The 20,878-nt window shown below is 43.5% G+C and overlaps 1 protein-coding gene across 3 annotated transcripts; it reads left to right on the top strand.

Moving 5' to 3' along the window:
• The first annotated feature begins 11,241 nt into the window (after positions 1–11,241).
• On the top strand, positions 11,242–18,616 carry LOC131911823 (liver carboxylesterase-like). Of its 3 annotated transcripts, none has more exons than XM_059264213.1 (13): positions 11,242–11,317; positions 11,856–12,060; positions 13,389–13,527; positions 14,194–14,327; positions 14,408–14,666; positions 15,839–15,937; positions 16,212–16,352; positions 16,471–16,551; positions 16,843–16,987; positions 17,392–17,535; positions 17,926–17,998; position 18,391; positions 18,431–18,616. In XM_059264213.1, the coding sequence occupies exons 1-13, from the start codon at positions 11,242–11,244 to the stop codon at positions 18,614–18,616; spliced, it is 1,683 nt and encodes a 560-aa protein (XP_059120196.1). The 3 variants fall into 3 exon arrangements, with proteins under 3 accessions (XP_059120196.1, XP_059120197.1, XP_059120198.1); XM_059264214.1 differs by having other exon boundaries at positions 14,408–14,670; positions 15,843–15,937; XM_059264215.1 differs by lacking the exon at positions 15,839–15,937.
• Positions 18,617–20,878: the final 2,262 nt, after the last annotated feature.

The raw sequence follows: 20,878 nt of genomic DNA, 5'->3' as shown, positions 1-20,878 counted from the left end.
CCTAGATAACATTAGAGACTGCTTTTAGAGGGGATGGGAGTGAGAGGGCTGTGGTAATGAAAATGACACATTCAGTTTAGCAAGTTGAAGACATCTGAGGGTATTTCTACATGGATGGAAATAGGGACTAGTGGGGCTCAGCAGAGTGATCTAGGCCAGAACTAAGAATTGTCAAAGATGTTTAGAGGCCCAAGGGAGTATGAATAGATTTAAGGTCAAACAGAAGCACCACAGGCAATGCCCGCATTTGGGACTAGTAATACAGGTCACCTAGTAAATACTGGAATGAGCCGTTCACAAAGGTAGAAGAATCAGTAAGTCAAGGATACCGAAGGGTCTGAAGATATAAAAGCAAAGTAAAAGCTTTACTATGTCCATAGGCTCTGACACTAGAGAGTATTACAAACTTAGCTAAAACAGTTCCTTTTGCCTGCACTTACCTCTCCTCCTTTAAGGGGGTAGAAATGATTGACTTCTTGTAACTCTAATCCTAAGAAGAATTGTAAAGACCAGCTGCCTTATAGGAATCAGCTTCTCAGGAAGTAATATCTGGTCCTACAATAAACATTTCCATTGTTTGCTGTTGCCTGGGGGACTGTTATAGCAATAGTAAAAGCAGTTTTTATCAAAAAAAAAAAAAGAACTAAGGAGGAAGTTCTACAGTGCTAGGCCATGGTCCAGAGATTATTGGGGTCTGGAAAGCCAGAGGGAAGGCAATTATAGAGGTGGATTGAATAGGGGATGTGGCTTAAGAAGTGCTTGAGTTGCAGTGTCTAAATGAAATAGCCAGCACCTATCGGGAAGGGTCCGCGTAGATCCTATGATCACCTTAATAGTCACATTCTGAGCTCTCTCAGAATATGTTTGTGACACCCCATACAAAAAAGCCACTCCAGTGTAAGGAGGTCTGAAGAGTACAGAACCTGCGTATTAGGGGAAAGAGAACAAAAGGAACATTTCTTTCCCCTGTGTGTGGGCCAGAGACATGCACAGCCCCACTCAAAAGGGGCTGGGATGTAAGCAACATTCCTGGCTTTGGAGAATAAAGAAACTCCAACCCTAGACAGGCAGTGGATGTATATACCTTTAATCCCAGCAGATTGCATCCCTTCCTGTGCTTTCCCCTGTCTTCCCAATAAAAAAGAACCACAAAAGTCTCCTTTTTCCAGCTCTTTCCTCTGGATGAGACTCTTCCCCTAGAGCTTGGTTTTCTCTTGCCCTCTTGCTTCTACAGAAGCCCTACTACCAGTCACCCAAGTTTCTCCATTGGCTTAGGTAGGCGAAGCTTGTTACACCTGACCCTCTGAATGACTTGGTCCTTATTCAGTCCTCCTTGAGTCCAGGGGATGCCCATGACTACAGGCTGAAGTGACCTTTTCCTTAACCTTTCACCCATGGGAACTTTGTACTCCATACCTTCCTATTCCCCCTTGGGATGCCTCTTAGAAAATCTCAAGCCTTTATACCTGGTGGCCGATTTGAAAGACCCTAAACTTGTTCATCTTTGCAATAAAGTTTGGCCTCAATATTCCTTAGATAACCAATCTAAATGGCTGCATAATGGCACACTTGATTGTGGTGGTATTGTATTCCCCCAAATATTGTGTACCCTAATAAATTTATCTGGGGTCAGAGAACAAACAGCCACTAGATACAGAGGCTAGAAAATGGTGGCACTCATGCCTTTAATCCTAGCATTCCAGAGACAAATCCCTCTGGACTTCTGTGAGTTCAAGGCCACATTGGAAACAGCCAAGCATGGTGACACATGCCTTTAATCCCAAGAAGTGAGTCTTTAATCCCAGGGAGTGATGGCAAAAACAGAAAGATATATAAGGTGTGGAGACCAGAAACTAGAAGCATTTGGCTGGTTAAGCATTTGTCTGGTTAAGCTTTCAGGCTTCTAGCAGCAGTTTAGCTGAGCGCCATTGGGATGAGGACACAGAAGCTTCCAGTCTGAGGAAACAAGACCAGCTGAGGAATTGGCAAGGTGAGATAGCTGTGGCTTGTTCTGGCTCTGATCTTCCAGTGTTCACCCCAATAACTGGTCTCAGGTTTGACTTTATTAATAAGAACTTATAAGATTCATGCTACACTTGATCCCAATATTATTCAGGACCTTTACAACTACTGTGAGCAATCAGGGAAATGGAAAGAGTCCCTCTATGTTAAAGATTTCTCTTACCTTTACTCCAAGCCTTCTCTCTTTGCCTCCTGTTCCCCTACACAGCTCCTGCTATCTCTGAAGTCAGAACAGGATGAATCTATTTCCTTTGATCTAGCTAATGAGCCTCCGCCTTATAGACCAAAGCCCACAGCTCCCACTTTGGTCCCTTCAGTTTCCCCTTCTCCCTCCTCAGTGACAGGTCATCCACCAGGTCAACTCTCACTGGCACCCACTTTCAGCCCACCAACAGCCCCTAGTCCTCCCACTACTGATCCCTGCACTGCCGTGGGACCTCCTGTACCTCCTCGATCTAACCCAGCCCCAGGTCTCCCTTTGCAAGAATTTGCTGGGGTGGATGGTTTAGTCAGGGTAAATGTCCCCTTCTTATTATCTGACCTCTCCCAAGTAGAAAAAAGATTAGGGTCTTATATTGCCAATTTTTCCACTTTTATTAAAGAATTCCAGTACATTAGCCAATGCTGTGACCTTACCTTTCACTATGTTTATATGATCCTTATCAACAATCTCCTCCCAGAAAAGAGTAGATGAGTCTGGGATCAGGCTAGGGCCCATAAAGATGAACTCCATTAAAAGGATAACACTTACCCAGTGGGGGCTAGGGCAGAACCCTGAATGGATTACAATAACCCAGGAGACATCCTAGCTAGGAATCAATTTATAATTTTCCCCCCAGCTGATCTCTACAAGGCTACCCTTAAGGCAGTAGGTAAATTATTAAAAAGTCCAAGAGGTCATCCAGGGAAAAAATGAAAACCCATCTCAATTCCTCAACCAACTTACAAAGGCCCTCTTACAATATACGAACCTTTATCCTGAGATCCCAGATGGAAAGCATCTCCTTATGAAGTTAACATTTAGGTCCCCCATTACTATCCTTTCTCCTCACCACCTGTCACACCTTTTACCGTACAAAGGTCTTCAAACATTACCTCCCTCCCAAGTTTTCTCCCTTCAGGTAGCATTGGTAGAGGACACAACACTGACTTTTCAACCATGTCTACCTCTTAACATTTCAAATCTTCTCCCCCAACCAGTCCAAGAATACTCCCCACAACACTCATACACCAATACACTAAAAGACTTATTACCTTATCTGATACATAAACAGGTAAAAGCAATATCTCAGGCCACTTACACATGGTATACAGATGGCAGCTCCTTCCTATATGAAGGAGTACATGAAGTGGGATATACTGTTGTTTCAGACACCATAGTGGTTGAAACACAAGGCCTTCCAGCCCACCTCACAAATTAGCAGGCTTATTTATAGCTCTTACCCATGTCTGTCAACTAGCAAAGGAGCAATCCCTAAAACTATATTCAGACTACCAGCCTACCTCTGGTATCAGAAGAATGAGATCTCATAAACCTGTCAAGACTCGAGCCCTACCCTATTGGTTCATGCCCTACCTCTTCTCCTTATAATTCTTCTCAGTCACCCATATTGCTACCAAACTCTGTGTATGGAGGTTTGAGATTCAGGAGACACATGCCCAACAGTTCAACCAGACCACTCATGTGGTAGGCTCTGGAGACTGCTGGAGACATAATGCATATCCAGGAAAACACTCTTCCTTTTATGAAGAATGGAGAATCTTTTACATCCTAATTAAGGATGCATAGCACCTCAGGAGGGAAATAGGAGTCATTGATAAAATTTACTGTAGTATTTATCAAACCCGACCACCAGATATGCTCAAAATACAAGGTACATATTTGTCTCTCTCAACCCCTAGGTATAGACACAGTAGAAGAAGTGGCCCAAAGCTCCTCAAAGGTTTTTATATCCTTAATATCACCCTTTTTGATGATGTTGATCTTACCTCCTTCTCACACCATCTGTTATTTCAGACCCTAACTACTATGTATCAGCTATTGAATGATGCTCAGCTTGACCACTTTGGAGAATGCTGGTTGTGTGTCCCTCCATGGTCAAACTCTCATCCACCATTTGTGGCCTAACCCATTGTCCTATTAGATCCTCTCACCTTACCACTTGTTAATTGCTCCAAGCCAAATGTCACTACTACCCCTTATCTCTTTCACATTCCCCTCTTTGGCATTACTGACTGTTTTAACTCCTCAGGAACATGCTTTGCGGGTACCCTGGATTCTGTAGACTGCAATAATACCATTATCTTTGGTACTATCACCCAGGCCCTATGTCCAAACATTCACAATGCCTCTATTCTCTGTGATACTCAAATTTATCACTTCTTACCTGCTAGGTGGTCTGGGACTTTTGTCCTGGTGTTTCTGTTTTGCAATGGATATCACTCTATATAAATAAACACTGATTGGCCAATAGCCAGACAGGAAGTATAGGCAGGACTAACAGAGAGGAGACTTGAGGAAGGAGCAAGGAAAGGAGGGACCACTGGAGCCACCACCAGGACAAGAAAGATGTTAAGTACCAGTAAGCCACAAGCCACATGGCAAAGTAAAGATTAGTAGAAATGGGCTAAATGTAAGAGGATTTGTTCCAGATTAAGATACATCAGGTTTGACCAGGCAAGAACCCCTGAAAGGTCTCCAATAACACCATGGCCCAGATGATCTAACATCCAAAACGGTTTCAAGGCAACAGCCTCACACTACCCCATAAGCCTAAAATTTTCTTGGTCCCCATAAGATACAGCGCCCCCCCTCCAGCAGGAAGTAGTAAGAGATGTTATGCCCAAATTCCCAAATATTCCAAGCTGGCTTTAGAGATGGAATTGGCTCACTCCCCCTCTAAACCCAGACATATACCTAAAATAAAAGGTTAAAAGATTCTTTTGTCCCCTATCAAAAGAGCCCTCTGGTATGGGACAGAGAAAAACCAATGTTTTTATTTAAAACAGGTTGATTATAAATACAATCTCTTTCTAAAGAAGAAAGGGGGATAGGATATAGATATACAGGATATAGATATGATAAGATAAAAGGGTAGATTAATGAACCTACTATTAAAGAACAACTTGTTTAAAGTGTTTTACATTTGGTATAGATTATAGTTTACATTTAAAATGTTTTACATTGGTATAGATTTTAGTTTATTGATACAAGTTTAAACTTAATTTTGTTATACTGTATATATATTTCTATTCTTGTTTAAGGTATTATGTTTATGTAACTCATTTAAAATTGTAATGGATAATTAAAAATAGATTAATAATTAGTCATCTATGATAATCATATTTGTAGCCATGTTGGTTAAGTCTTCTAGGCATACATAGATATATTTCAGATAGATAGGTAATCTTCAAACACTTCAAAGACCTACAGAATATGGCATTTAAAATATTTAAAAATTTAGACTTTCTGGACAGTGAGACATGTCTGCTCCTGGCAGCACCAATTTACTTCAGAGAGGAAGATGGGCATCAAAAGACACTCCATATGGATTTTATCTTCACCTTGGCAAAAATAGCCATTTGGACAAGAAACTGTTCTTGCCTGGACTGCTTGATCAACTAGACATGCAGGACCCACAGAAAGGTGAACAATGAACTTTGCTTGACAAAATGGTCCTTCAGGTTCCTGCTTTGCAGAGAAAACTGCCAGACATTCTACAGGACACAGAAAAAAAATGACTAAGAGACTCTAGTCCTGTGGGCTAAAAAAAGATGCCCCAACTTTACAAGAGAACTTTGGATGACTGTCCAGGCTATCAGCTGTCTCTGTCTACCCTACAATACTCCCAAAAGTTGCTTACATTCTTCTCCCATTTCTCAGGTAGTATTATATCCTTCTGAGGTCTTTGATGTGGTTGAAGACTAGATATTTACAATCTTCCTTAGTTATGATAGAAGATAAGTTAGATATAAAACCTTAAACTCACAAATATAAAATAGATAGGATATCTTCTTTAATATTGTAACTGTAATTCTTGCTCGATAATTGTTTTGTTATATGTAATTTTACTATGTTAAAGTTAAAATCTTCCTCTTTAAAAAAGAAGAAAAGGGGAAGTGCTATGGATATCGCTTTATATAAATAAACACTGACTGGCCAATAGCCAGACAGGAAGTATAGGTGGGACTAACAGAGAAAAGAATTGAGGAAGGAGGAAGGAAAGGAGGAACCACTGGAGCCACCGCCAGGACAAGAAAGAGGTATAGTACCAGTAAGCCACAAGCCACATGGCAAAGTAAAGAGTAATAGAAATGGGCTAAATATAAGAGTAAGAGCTAGACAATGATAGGCCTGAGCTAATGGCCAAGCAGTTTAAATAATTAAAGGTCTGTGTGTTTATTTTTTAAGTGGGTTCTGGGACTGGCGGGACTTGGAGGGAGCTGCAGAGAAATTCTCCAGCTATACTGTGTCCTAAATTAGGGGTGGTACCTGGTGAAGAACCCTTGCCAATTCCCATTGACAAGTTCATAGCAGCATGGCATGACAAGTGAGCAATTCAAGTAATACCCTTTCTAACAGCCCTGGGCATAAATGCAGGTGTAGCCACTGGAATAGCAGGACTGACTAGTTCCCAAGCTATTTACCATAGGCTTTCCTCACAATTCATCCAGGATTTCCAACAGGTAGCTCAGACTATCCTTACTCTTCAGGGACAAATAGACTCAGTGGCCACTGTAGTACTACAAAATCAGAGAGGATTACATTACTAACAGAAGAAAGAGGTGGTCTTTGTCTCTTTCTTGGAGAAGAATATTGTTTTTATGTCAACCAATCAGATGTAGTGAAAGATAAGTTCCAACGACTTCAAATGGATCTTCAAAACCAGAAACAGCCTGATAACTTCTAGCTAGTGGATCACTAATAGTCAGATATGGAACTGGATGCTACCCTTCTTATCCCCTCTTTTCTTCCTTTTCTTGTTCCTACTAATTGCACCCTGCCTCATAAACCTCTTGCCTAGATTTCTTCAACAACAGACCCAAAATATTTCTAGCCAGACTTTTAACCAGTTACTATTACAGGATTACCAGCCCCTAGCTATGGAGCCAGAGATCTGCAGAACCTGTTACATCCCAAGATTGTCCCAAGAACCTTGATGCCCCAATTCAGCCAGAAGTAGTCTATCTAATGATAACTTGTTTACCCTTATGTGTGTAGGAGCTGGCCATGAAAGTAAGGCAGTATGGAAATGGAGTAGATAGGGGATAGGTACTTCAGTGGTGCCAGGTTTGCAGTGTGTTCCAATGAAACAGCTGTGTTTGAGTGGGAGTGTAATGTGTAGGCTTAAAATCATGACTGTAAGGGATGAGGGACTCTGGATGTGGGCTCCTTCTTCTCCTTCTTCTCATTCAGGGGAGACTCCTCAGGAGACATAGGGAACCTGAGATTAAACTGGTAAGTTCTGCAAAGTCAGAGGCTGATATTACAGAGAGGGAGTAACTCATAGACATGTCAGAAGAAATTGGTGGAGATGTGTGTCCTCAAATTCCCTTGCCAGGGCCTGTGAAATGACTCAGCAGTTAAAGGTGCCTGCCTCCAAGCTGGTGGCCAGAATTCAACCTCAGAGTCCTCATTATGGAAGGAGAGAACTAACTCCAAATGCCCCTACCAATGCCCACAGAGTAGCCTTCTACCAGGCAAAGCATCATTATACAGGAGGAGGTCACCCATACAGAGGAGTGCCCCCCACCAAGTAGTAGCGGACCTGCTGAAAAAGGAGCAGATGGATCTTTTCCCTGAGTGCTTTTGTAGCTGTAGCTGCTCCTGGATTTTGTATATTAATAATATAATACATTCATGCTGCCAGATATCTGTGAGTGTGTCAACCCCTAGGACAGAATAGTGGCCTCTCAACCTTCAAATGGGAAAATGTTATTTGGGGCATACAAAAGTTCCTGGTGCCCCACATGCCTCAGCTGACCAGTGCCCCTGTGTTCCCTTTACCAAGCACCTATCCAGGGGCAAGGGTTGGTAGGAATTGCTTCATACCCAGGGTGTGTGTGCAGCACTTAAACACTCTCCTAGTGTGAACCCATTGACTTCTTGGGCCTCTGCCATCTGATAGTGAATACTTCATTGACCTCTTTTGAGTCTTCCCAGTCAGGTCCACTGAACTCATCTCACCCATGACTTGTAATGTGGGTCACCAGGCTCTGGGAGGTCACCAGGGTTCTCCATGCAGGAAGATGTGTCTGACATACTCATGGCTACTGTGTGGGGTATTCTTTGTTTGGATTCCTGGGCTCAGAGTCAGTGACAACTCTAAGAGGGATGGAGTGGACCGTCCTGTTCTGTCTCATCTTGGCCTGTATCATTCATGGGAATATCAGAGTGGTCGAGACTTACAGATGATGCCCAGGATTACTCAGAAGGGATGTATTAGGTGCATGTTTTGTGACACACCTATAAACCTAGAACCTGAGAAGCTGAGATAGCAGGCCATTCTGTACTACATACAACACTCTGTCTCAAAAATAAAAACAAAAACAAAAGGCAGAAAGAGAAGAAATATGTTCACCTAATGTAATTTTCACCAATGACTCCTGGTCTGGATTATTGCCTTTTAGCTTCCAGCCAGAGGGAAATTTTGCCTGATTACACAGGATTTCATGGACAGAAGATAAAGCATAGTGGGTGTAGGCAGGCTATAAGCAGGACCAACTCCATAGGTTTTGTCTGTTGGAGTAACTGTCAGGCATTACAGACAGGTGCCCTCAGTGAGACACATGGACAAAGATGCTGTGTGGTAAGCCATGTGTGTAGGCAGCAAGTCACAGAGACAGGGTGAGCACCTGACTCAGAAAGGTGTTGACAAGTTGCTGTGGGTGGCTGTGAGTGGCTGCTGCCCTGTCCTCATCCACAAAGGTGGCACCAGAGATGCTGATTCATGTGGGTCAGATGGGGAGGGTGACACAGAAGAGTCACTGGGCTGATTTGGGGCTCTTAACTTTTCTTGTTGCAACTCATGGGGTCTGCCTAATTCTGCAGTGTGAGAACGTGGTGCTGTGGGAGGGGAGGTGATGAGGAGGTGGGAGCTGGTAGAGATGACACACACAGCAGAAGGAGGGTCTCACTGGACACCTTCCTGCACTCTCAGACAGAGAGGATCAGGATTGCTTAAGACTGCACAGCATCCAGTCAGGACATTTTCTGAGGTAAAGAAGAGTTAACAAACCCATGGTGTCCAAACCCTTATCTTCACCCAATGTCCACACTTAGAGCACGGAGGTTGTCTAGGTCAGTGGGAGACTTTGTGTCATCTCCTCATTTCCTGATCCCACCACAGCAGCCGCCATTTTGTGTGCAGGTCACATCTGTGCTTCAGCAGCTCTCACGTCAGTGCTGGCACAGACAATGTTGTGTGTGTGTGTGAGTGTGTGAGTGTGTATCTATGTGTGTGTGTGTGTGTGTGTGTGTGTGTGTCTATGTGTGTGTGTATATGTGAGTGTGTGAGTGTGTTTGTGTGTGTGTGAGTGTGTGTGTGTCTGTGTGTGTGCCTCTGTGTGTGAGTGTGTGTGTGTGTGTGTGTGTGTGTGTGTGTGTGTGTGTGTGTGTTGGAATCCTTTGAATTTTCTTTCCACCCTCACCCCTCGCAGAGCCTGGAGATACTATGAGGTTCATGCTCAGGACATCTGTGAACATGTTTGTGAATATGACTGTGAGTTGTGTCCTGGAAGTGGAATGGGGTCATTAGAAGGTCCAGAAATGTTCAGGAGAAAAGCATCCTAACCCTGTCTCCCCGAGTACCTACCTGTTCATATATGGAAGGCTATTTCTAACTTTCACAGAACCCCATGAACTCTTCAGTTCCTTGTGAAACAATCATTCTCCTTCATGTCCCAGATTACTTATATTCTGGCTTTATGGTTGTCCCTAAACTTTTTTAGGCCCTCTGCTAAAAACTTTCTCTTATTCTTTATTCCATTATACGAATGTGAAAATGGTGCTTAGTCTGTTCCTGTGTTCCACTAAAGCATCTTCTCTCTGTCATTAAAGGGCTCTGTCCCTGCTCCTCCAGTTCCTGATGCTCACAAGACCCTTATATGACAAACAAACCTGTCCCATCCAAGGATACTATCTTTTACAGGATTCATTCATTGCCTGGAAGGCCAACCATAGGACATCTCTCCAAAATGATGATTCTTGTAATGCCAATCTTCAACACCATGAACTAGAGAGAGTTGAGGTTGAGCTTCAGCTGGGCTCAGGATCTGAGCAGGGAGAAAAGCCCTTCCTTTGAGTGTAGGAGGGCTGATGTCTTCGATTTCCACTAGGGCAATGACCACTTTGAGAGTTGAACAAGTCTTTTGCAGGGGTCGTATTTTAGATATCATGTATATCAGATATTTACATTATTATTTGTAACAGTATCAAAATTACAGTTATGAAATAGCAACAAAAATTATTTTATGTTTGGAGATTCCCCAAAACATGAGGAACTATATTAAAGGGTCACAGCATTAGGAATGTTAAGAACCATTTCACTAGGACCTAAAGGTGTTATTGAACTGTTGCACACACGCACACAGGCAGAAGATCCAGAATTTGTGTCTTCCAATGAAACTGCCATGACCTGACTGAAAGGGGAACTGCAGGTCTTAAGATCACCATAAAGGCCAAGGGACTCTCAGGGTGGTCTCACTACTCTAGGTGTCCTGACATCACAGAGGAGTCTTGAGAATGAAGGTCACACTTAGAGCTCCTGCCCTTGCACTTCTATCCATCTGTGGCTTCTTTAGTGTGTACCTATTCACAGAAGCCCTGTAGCTTCTCCTCTTATGGCTTTCTGCTCCCTGGACTTCACTCTAACACCCACATTGGATTGGTGAGTTAAAGGGCCTGGGATCATGGTGACTCCATGTTCAAGTTCAGAGATCCTGACATTCCAGAAGAACTTCAGATGCCATGCTTTGTTTATCCAAGGGGTCAGGGAAGGAGCAGAAACAGCAGTGTTGGCTTTGCCTGCTGACTATTGGCTTCCTGTGGCTTCATCTTATCAGTTCTCCAGCAATAAGAACTTTGCCCTACCCAACCAAATTTCCACACCTACACCCAAAAGGTACAAATTCCTGCCTCAGCAAGGCCTACCTGTTCTGTTTCTTGTTGTTACAAGACTGTCATCTTGTAGCAGCACAGACTTAGTCCTGAAATTCAACATGCCACTTGATAGACGTCCTGACTGGCTGTATGCTGTGTCCTGTGGGCTCCTGCTTCTCCTCCTCCAAGTGCATGGTAAGATTGTCTAAGTGAAAAGAGGGGACTGGGGTCAGAGCTGTCCTAGTTCTACAGTCAGAGGCTGAGTTTGTGGGAGGGAGGAATTTGTAGAGATGACAGATGGAAAGTGTGGAATTGTGCACCCCCTAATGCCTTCAGTAAAGACCACAGGGTGGTCTCTGTGGCACAGGGGTGGTCAGGATGAATAGGGTTAGCATGTACTGAGGAGCCGGCGGGGACTGAAGAATGGGAGGGCCGTGTCCCTTCTCTGTATGTGGTTGTGGCTAAATCTCCTAATGAACATGGACAATGACAATAAATCCTCCATAAGACCAAGTGGTTCTGAGCCTGTCACCTTGTTGACTAGACTAGTGTCCTATTAATTTTCAAGAGGGCCACTGAACAAAATTTCTGGCCCTAGTTAATCGAGAAAGGCTCATCTCCACATCCCACAGCTGAACTGAGAGGACCCAGGTTACCTTTCCTGTGTACTAGGTGACAATTAGGTAGGAATTCCTAAGTGTGGTGACAGCTGATGGCATGTCTCCACTTACAGGCCAGGACTCATCCAACCCCATCAGGAACACACACACAGGGCAGGTGAGAGGAAGCCTTGTCTATGTGAAAGACAGTGAAGTTGGTGTCTATAGCTTCCTGGGAATTCCCTTTGCCAAGCCACCTGTAGGACCTCTGCGCTTTGCACCTCCTGAGGCCCCTGAGCCATGGAGTGGTGTGAGAGATGGCACCTCCGAGCCGGCCATGTAAGTTCTGGGGCCCAGAAGACTTCCGGCCTGAAGCTCTAGGCCACACTGCAGTGCCTCCTCCATCTCAGCTCTACAGTAGCTTTCCATCTGTGCTGAGGGCAGTCTCCCAGGCATGTTTTTGATGAATGATCTAAGGATTAGAGAAGAACAACTGTGCAAGGCTCCTGGGTCAGAGCTTGACACCTGTAGGGATTTAGCTGCAGGTACTGCAGTGAGGAGAGAGACTAAGGCCATTCTTCACAGTCACTGTGACCATCCATTGTCCATGTGTCATTGACTAAGGAACAAGTACACATGCTTTCATCTGGAGACTATGTGGAAGAAGGAGGTACATGAGATGGAGAATGTCTCACTACCCTATGGTATTGTCCATTCATCCCTGTACTTTCTATGTAGCACAGAACTCCAATACCCAAGTGTCTCAGTTTGTTTCCTGTTGCTGTGATAAAATTCCCTGACAAAAGCCACATGATAAAGAAAGATTTACTATGGGTCACAATTTCAGGTTATAATCAACCAAGTTGGGAAACCACAGGTCAGAATTTTAAGGGAGCTGATCACATCACATCCCTAGTCAGAAAAAGAGCCTAAAGAATACATGTATGCTTGTGAAAGCTTCATTTACTCTCTCCATTCTTACACAATTCAGAAACTATTCCTGGGGAATGGTGCTTCCTACAATAGGCAGGTATTCCTATCTCAATGAATATAATCAAGATAATTTGCCACAGGTATGCTCTCAGGCCAACAGGATCTAGACTAGTGGTTCTCAACCTGTGGGTTGCTATCCCCACAGGGGTCGAATATCAGATATCCTGCATATCATATTTATATTACTGTTCATAACAGTAGCAAAATTAGAGTTACAAAGTAGCAACAAAATGGTTTTATGGTTGGGTGTTACCACAACATGAGGAGCTGTGTTAAAGTGTCAAAGCATTTATAAAGTTGAGAACCACTGATCTAGACAATCCCTCATGAACATTCATTTCCCAGTAGTTTCTACATTGTGTCAGTCAACAGTCAAAACTAACCTCCAAACCAGGATTAAATAGTACAGAAGGGATGAGAAGGCAATCATTTTCATAGAGGCTGCCATCAGTCTCCATATACTAGCCCTCAGGGCATTACTATCTAACCAGATGACTTCCTGAAAGTCCTGCCCCATTCCCATTTCCACAGAGCTGGTAGCCTCTGCCTTGATTGGAATGATCTTTATAGAGGGGTCAGATATTACAGTGCATCATGGAAAGTGGCTGAGAGAAAATTCAGACAGATTTCAGTTTGATCATCACATATCCTGGACTATCTTCCATTTTCACCAGGTGTCTGCAGACTGATATGATTAATTATCAGGTTACAAAGGAGAGGAAGATGATCGTGCCTCCCATCTCTATGTCCGAGGACTGCCTGTATCTCAACATCTACACACCAGCTCATGCCCATGAAAGTTCTAACTTACCTGTGAGTGTCAGGCTGTGGTCAGCTGGGGAGGAAGATGTTTCTTTCTCTAGAAGATTGGAAGGGAAAAAGTAATTCTGAGCTCCACTGTATTTTAGACCATGATTAGTAGTAGTTTTACATTATTGAGTTCAAGAAGGTCATCCCAGCCATGGTAAGCTGCTTAAACTTGGGTGTGTGACTCAGAGCACTGGGGCTCTGAGAGGTAAGAGGCTCAATGTATTTGATTAAACCAGGAATTCTTCTATCAACTTGAACCTGGCAGACCCACTCTGGAGGGTGCTCAAGGGCTTCATATTGACATCACTAAAATTTCTAGCTGCAGGTTATCTGTTGTGCCAATGGGATAGGATGACCCTTCTGAATAGCAACCACGAAAGACACACATGGAGACGCTCTTATTTGCTCCATTTTGATAGGTCTGAGAGTAATGATAACATTATTTGTGATCTAGAGCCATTACCCATGCTTATATTTTCTGTTGAGAAAGTGGGAATGGAAATATGCTCATAGGCCTAGAGTACCCCATCAGTGGGCCACATCCTAAAATCCTGAGGATATCTGTGTAAGTCGACCTGCACAGATGCAAAGATATTTATAATCTAATAGGCTCCCCAGTTGATCTTGGGCTGGTTGTGGTGCTCCTGAGATCTGTGTTGATGTCTCCAGGTGATGGTATGGATCCATGGTGGTGGACTCATTATGGGCATGGCTTCCATGCATGATGGATCCATACTGGCAGCTACTGAGGATATAGTAATTGTCTCTATCCAGTATCGCTTGGGTATCCTCGGCTTCTTCAGGTAATCCAGGGATTGGGCTGGACAATGGGGCTCAGTAGAACATGGACAGACTTATGATTCCTGTTCCTGCCACTTCACAGCACTGGAGACCAGCAAGCCAGAGGCAACTGGGGCTACCTGGACCAAGTGGCTGCCCTACGCTGGGTCCAGCAGAATATCGCCTACTTTGGAGGCAATCCTGGCCGGGTCACTATTTTTGGTGTATCAGCAGGAGGCACAAGTGTGTCTTCACTTGTTGTGTCTCCAATGTCCAAAGGACTCTTCCACAGAGCCATTATGCAGAGTGGAGTGGCCCTGCTGCCTGACCTTATCTCTGAGAAGTCCGATGTGGTCTACACAGTGAGTGCACTCCACACTACCAGCTCTTAATTTGCTACCTCAGTCATTGCCTTTGATATTCTGTTAATCTGTTAAGTGGGGAAAGCAAGGATCATGGGAAATAGCTTATTTCCAATAATTTCTGAGGCATAAAATTTAGAATCCACCCCCTCTGCTTTATGTCTGCTGAGTATGTTATATGACAATAATGCTGTGCCCAGTGGTTTCCATCATTGGCAAAACTCGTAGGTATGGCTTCCTAGTTTTCTTTTTATTGCTGTGATTAAGGTCATGGCCAAAAGCTACTTCCAAAGGAAAAGGTTTATTTCAGTTTCCAGATTATAGTCCATTTTGAAGGGAAGTCAGACTGGGCACACAGAGAGGTGCCTGGAGGCCTGAATTCAAGCAGAGGCCAGGGAGGAACACTGCTTACTGCCTTGTTACCCATGGCTTCCTCAGTTTGCTTTCTTATACATCCCAGGACATCTACTCGTTGGTGGCATTGTCCAGAGTGGGATGGGCTCTTCTGCATCAGTCATTTATCAAGAAAATGTTCATACTTGTCAATGGGCCAATCTGATAGAGGCATTTTCTCAATTGAAGTTCCTCTTTCAAGATTACCCTGGCTTGTGTCAAGTTGACAAAGAATAAATAAATCTAACCAGGACACAAAAATTGAGAGAAAGAGTCAGCAGGTATAAATACTCACTGTGCAAGTATGGGTCCCAAGTTCAAACCCTCGGAGCCCACATAAGCCTAGAGGTGGTGATATGTGTCAGTAAACCGAGTGCTCCTATGGACAGAGGAGAAGTAGAGACAGTAGAATCCCTGGAAGGTCATAGTTCAGCTAAGTCAGTGTAGACAAATGCAAACAATGGTTAAGGTAACAAGTGCCACCTGAGGTGTTCTCTGTCCTTCACAGGCAAAACATGACACACCATAGCCATCGTCACACATGAACACCATACACAAAAATAAACAAAACAACAACAAAGCAAATATGCAGGCACAATGGACCCTTTCTCAGCTGTCACCTCTGGGCAACTGATGATGTGAACAACTTCATTTAAGACCTTTCATACACAACAAGCAGTAGGATGTGGTATTTAGGGGCAATAACATCTACTTGGAATTAAGAAAACTCTGCTCCCTGCTAGGAGGGATGAGCCAACCATTACTTGTTCCATTTACAGAAAGTGGCCAACCTGTCTGGATGTGAGGCCAAGGACTCAGAGGCCCTGGTACACTGCCTACGAGACAAGACTGAAGCAGAGATTCTAGCTATCAACCAGGTTGGGAGAATTGTGTGGATTGGAGGACCTGGTCATCATGATGTGGGATTGCCTGTCCTTACTACTTGGACCAGTAAACTTGTCTCCATGGTTAGGTGTCCTTTTAGTATTGTGTGCAGAAATAACAAGATAGGCTATTTTGATGTCCAGTTTCTTCTGGAGTTAGCATAGCACCCTGAGATGAGGTAGAAAATAGGAAAATACTGTGGATATTCAGTCAGCATCAAAATATTTATGTGATTGATCTTCAGCACCGACCCTTAACGCTCCACAGGTCTTCACCATAATCTCTGGTGTGGTGGATGGCGTGTTCCTACCTAGGCATCCTCGGGAGCTGTTGGCCTCTGTGGATTTTCACCCTGTTCCCAGCATCATTGGTATAGACAGTGATGAGTGTGGCTGGGGAGTCCCCTTGGTAAGACCTAGTTCTAAGCCCCTGGGAACCTAAACTCAAATGGTGGGTGTTGTAAACCCAGAGATATTTGATATAGATCCAACCCATCCTATACTTATGACTCTCCTCTATCTTCCAGTTCATGGGCCTTGATCATATCATAAAGAACATAACCAGAGAGACCCTGCCTGCTGTTCTGAAGAGCAGAGCAGCACAGATGGTGAGATACCTTGGCTTCTGTCCTGATAGAATTATTATTAGTATTATTTATTATAATTATTAGAAAAACATTAATAATAATTATTATAATTATTCCCATATACTCTTCTCAGATATCATTACCAGAAATAAAGGCTAGTGTATGCATGTGTTTCCATGTGGGTTCACCCAAAGCTCATACCTTTCCCTCTATACCCTGTCTAATCCCAGGCCACATTCCTTACTAGGAGGTTGCTGCCTACCTATCCAAGTACCTGCCTAACATCACTCTTCCTGATTTCTCCTGGTGTAGATGCTGCCTCCTGAATGTAGTGATCTGCTAATGGAAGAGTACATGGGGGACGTTCAGGACCCCCAGACCCTTCAAGCACAGTTCAGAGAGTTGATGGAGGACTTCATGTTTGTGATCCCTGCACTCCAAATAGCACATTTTCAGTGTAAGTACATCTGTAACAAGACCAAGGGCAGGGGGAGCTCAGAGCTGTGGGTCCCTAATGAGTTTTGTAGAGTCCAGACAAGATACATGTCTTCCTCAGGTCTCTGATACCAGTCGTCTTAAGTCACTTACATCAGTAAATCCTTACATCTAGTGTAAAGTGTGAAGTAAAGTCTTATCCAGGTCTAGAGGAGGAAACACTTAGTTACACTTGGTGACCTGTCATCTGGGAATGCCAGGGTCACTGTTTAACAAAAGGTTTCCCAAAGTCAGTTCTCTAGCCTGGAGCTCCACCACCCAATTGTGATTCCAGATTAATGTAGAACAAGGTTTCTTGTCGCCAAATATTAGGCAGAAAAGCTCCATGTGAGAAATCATTATGTCAACATGTGTCCTCCTTCCCAGGTTCTCATGCTCCCGTCTACTTCTATGAGTTCCAGTACCAGCCCAGCTTCATCAAGCATAAGCATGTCAGGCCATCCCATGTGAGGGCTGACCATGGCGATCACCTTTCCTTTGTCTTTGGCTCTGACTTTTGGGGCATGAAAGGTGAGTCTTCCTTGTTTTTCTTGAGCTGAATTGAGCCCCAGATATGTTCCTGAGGAATTACTGAGCTCTCAGGACAGTCAAGGAAACTGAGCTTCTGGGAGAGAATGGGATCAAGTGATAACCATTTCTGAGCTAAAACAAAGCAAAACTTGACCAGGGTTAGAATATGAACCTTTCCTAGACTGGCTTGTGCTGAAAAGAATGAGCACACAGTGGGGTAGGCATGAACCTGAGTAGAAACTTGGATGGATCCTGGCTTCTGAATGGTGAAGGAAGAGAGTATACACCAGGCCTAGTATTCAGGTTCGCGCTATGGTTGCTATAGTAGAGCATGAGTTGGCACCTGCATGAGGTAGCTAGACTTGGACCCTTGTCTTCTTCTGTCTGCAGTTGACTTCACTGAGGAGGAGAAGCTTCTGAACAAGAGGATGATGAAGTACTGGGCCAACTTTGCAAGACATGGGTGAGAAAATGCTCCTCCCTCAACCTCCTATGATTTTGTCTCCTCCACGGCTCCCATGTGGATGTGCTTCATTAGCATGTGTAGGTCCTTAATTATACCATAGTCTTCTCCAACCCAGGGCACACTTAGGCCAATACCTTCTAGTTTTAGTTACTGTTCATCCCACAGAGACCTGGTGAGTGAGACACAGTATTGTGATACTTACTGTTCTTTAGATTTTGCTTCTGAGAGGGAGACACAAAACTAGCCAGCTTCCCTTTCTTCATATGGACCAGACACTGGTGGGTGTCACTTGTATTCTATATCAGTATACCAGTCCATCTGACCCCTGAGGCTCTTGGCCTGCTCATCTATTACTTTGACACAAATAACAAGATCATGTCTTGGATGAGAGTGACCTCACCCTTTTCTGTTGGGTGGCCAATCCACAAGAACCCCAACAGTAAGGGTCTACCCTACTGGCCTGAGTTGGTCCATGATGAGCAGTACCTGAAGCTGGATATCCATCCTGCTGTGGGCCGAGCCCTGAAGGCCAGAAAGCTGCAGTTCTGGACCAAGATTCTGCCCCAGAAGATCCAGGAGCTAAAGCGGGCTCAGGCCAAGCACACAGAGCTTTAGTGCCCTGTGACAGGAAAGGTGTGAAGGGCAGATGGGGTCTTCCCAAGGTCACAAATCCATTTACTTATTTTATTCATCCCACCACTCACATACACATTTCTAACCTCAGCATCTGCCCTTTCACATGTGTGTAAACCTTTTGTGTGGTCCTCATCCTTCTGGACCACCTTGTATTAGACTCGATAAATGGTCCCACAACCATATGGATGTGTTCCCCTCATCTTCTTTAACACTTCACTCTTTTAGACTCTCTCCCCCTTCCTTCCTCTATTCTTCCCACCATCCTCTCTCCATTCTTTCTCTCCACTTTTCCAAGCCTCAGATCCTCCTCAAGTGAAGCAGAAGTTTCAGGAACAGTTGACTATAGCAAATCTCATGTCCTCTCTCAGCAAGTTCAGATTTTCTCATTAGTCTAAGTTGCCAATAGAAAACCTGATTTCCCACAGCCCTCTTGCCTTCAAAAGTTCACAAGGTTGTTTTCAATAGACAATAAACTACAAACTGGACTCTTAGGGTCTGTGGCCTCAGATGTTTGGAGGCTGAGACAGGAGGATTACATAAGTCCAGGGCAAGATAGTAAGACCCACATCTCAGAACAAAACAAAAACCATAACCTCAGTAATTTACAAACAGTAACACATGTACAGTTTTATAGATTGAGAAATTCAGGGTCCAGATATCCCCAGATTTGCTGTGTGATGAGAAACAGGTCTCTGGCTGGAGGCTTCAAGGGTTATTTATATCTTGTGCCCTCTCCTGGTAGAATGTGTAAGCAGTGGCATTCCAAGGACAACTTGGACTGGTGTCCCTGCTGACTTGAACTGGGGGCAAGAAAGATTTTCCTGTTTGTGAGACTGACCAGGTTGTTTCCATTCTATATGTAGAGCATTTATTGACGTTCCTACTGCTAGCTTGCCTCTGCTTTTCAGTTCTGCATACATATACACACTACTACTTCCAACAGAGAGTTAGAATATGTTTTAGACTTTTAATTATTATTTCATTTTTAGTAGCTTGAATGTGGATTGTTTTTATGGGGTTAGAGATTGATCCCAGGGCTTGTGCATGTTAGGCAAGTACTTTCTTTACCCATGAACTATACTCTCAATCTACTGTGGATTGTTTAAATGCAATTAACCTCGTTTATGTGTATAGTTTAGTAAGTCTGAGAAAATTCTCAAGGCATGCAACTGCCAACACATCAGACTTAGAACGACTCCCCCACCCCACCAAAGGCTTTCCTCAGGCCCTTTTGGTATCATTTACTACCTTTAGCCTGGTTTCAAAGTAACCATGACACTAGTTTATCTTGCCATATTGGAGCTTGTCTTGAATCTAATATAAATAGAATGTTTTGTGACTGTATGTCACTTCACATAATGTTTCTGTTTTCCTTCATTGTGGAATGCCATCCAAGTATGGGCATGACACATTCTATTTACATACTCAATCTATGCACAGCTGTTTCTCTTATTTATTTGCTCTTATTTTTTTGAGACAAGATCTCTATATAGCCCAAGTGGGCCCTGAACTCATGATATCACTGCCTTGCCTTCCTGGGTGGTTGAATTATAGGTATGGGCCTCCGATTCCATGTTTGGTTTTTAATAAAGCTGTTTGCATAGTCTTACACATTATTTCATATGCTCATGTGTATTCAATTTTTGGATTTACACCCTAGAGCAGAATTGTTAAGTCATGAGACATGTGCTAAAAAATTAAAGAAGTTGTAAGGCTGTGAAGGTATCTCAGTGGCAGAGAGCTTGCCCTGTATGTACAAAGCCTGGGGTGTGATACCCAGCAACATAGAAAATAAAATAAAGTGAGATCAGATGACTCAGTTACTCAGAGGGTTGAGGCCAGGGATCACAAGTTAAGACCTGCCTGAGATATAGAGAAAGGTCCAGGCAAGGTGGGAATTTTAGTTTAGTTCTGTCTCCACATAAGAAGTACAAAAAATAAAAAAATAAAAAAACCCTCTAATTTGAATTAGTGGGTTATTTACCAGGAGAGAGAGGGAGGTGGATGAAAAGAAGGAGGAGAGAAGAAGAAGAAGAAGAAGAAGAAGAAGAAGAAGAAGAAGAAGAAGAAGAAGAAGAAGAAAAAGAAGAAGAAGAAGAAGAAGAAGAAGAAGAAGAAGAAGAAGAAGAAGAAGAAGAAGAAGAACAACAACAACAACAACAACAACAACAAGAACAAGAAGAACAAGAACAAGAAGAACAAGAACAAGAACATGAAGAACAAGAAGAGAAGGAGAAGAGA

Source organism: Peromyscus eremicus, chromosome 5 (assembly GCF_949786415.1).
Source record: "Peromyscus eremicus chromosome 5, PerEre_H2_v1, whole genome shotgun sequence".
Lineage (NCBI taxonomy): Eukaryota > Metazoa > Chordata > Mammalia > Rodentia > Cricetidae > Peromyscus > Peromyscus eremicus.
This window is presented reverse-complemented; position numbering and strand designations above follow the sequence as displayed.

Excerpts from the sequence above, each read along its gene's own strand:
- LOC131911823 (XM_059264213.1), top strand. The coding sequence starts at position 11,242 with ATGCCACTTGATAGACGTCCTGACTGGCTGTATGCTGTGTCCTGTGGG. Across the intron at positions 12,061-13,388 it reads GGCACCTCCGAGCCGGCCAT|GTGTCTGCAGACTGATATGA; the intron begins GTAAGTTCTGGG and ends CATTTTCACCAG. Across the intron at positions 16,988-17,391 it reads CCAAATAGCACATTTTCAGT|GTTCTCATGCTCCCGTCTAC; the intron begins GTAAGTACATCT and ends CCTCCTTCCCAG.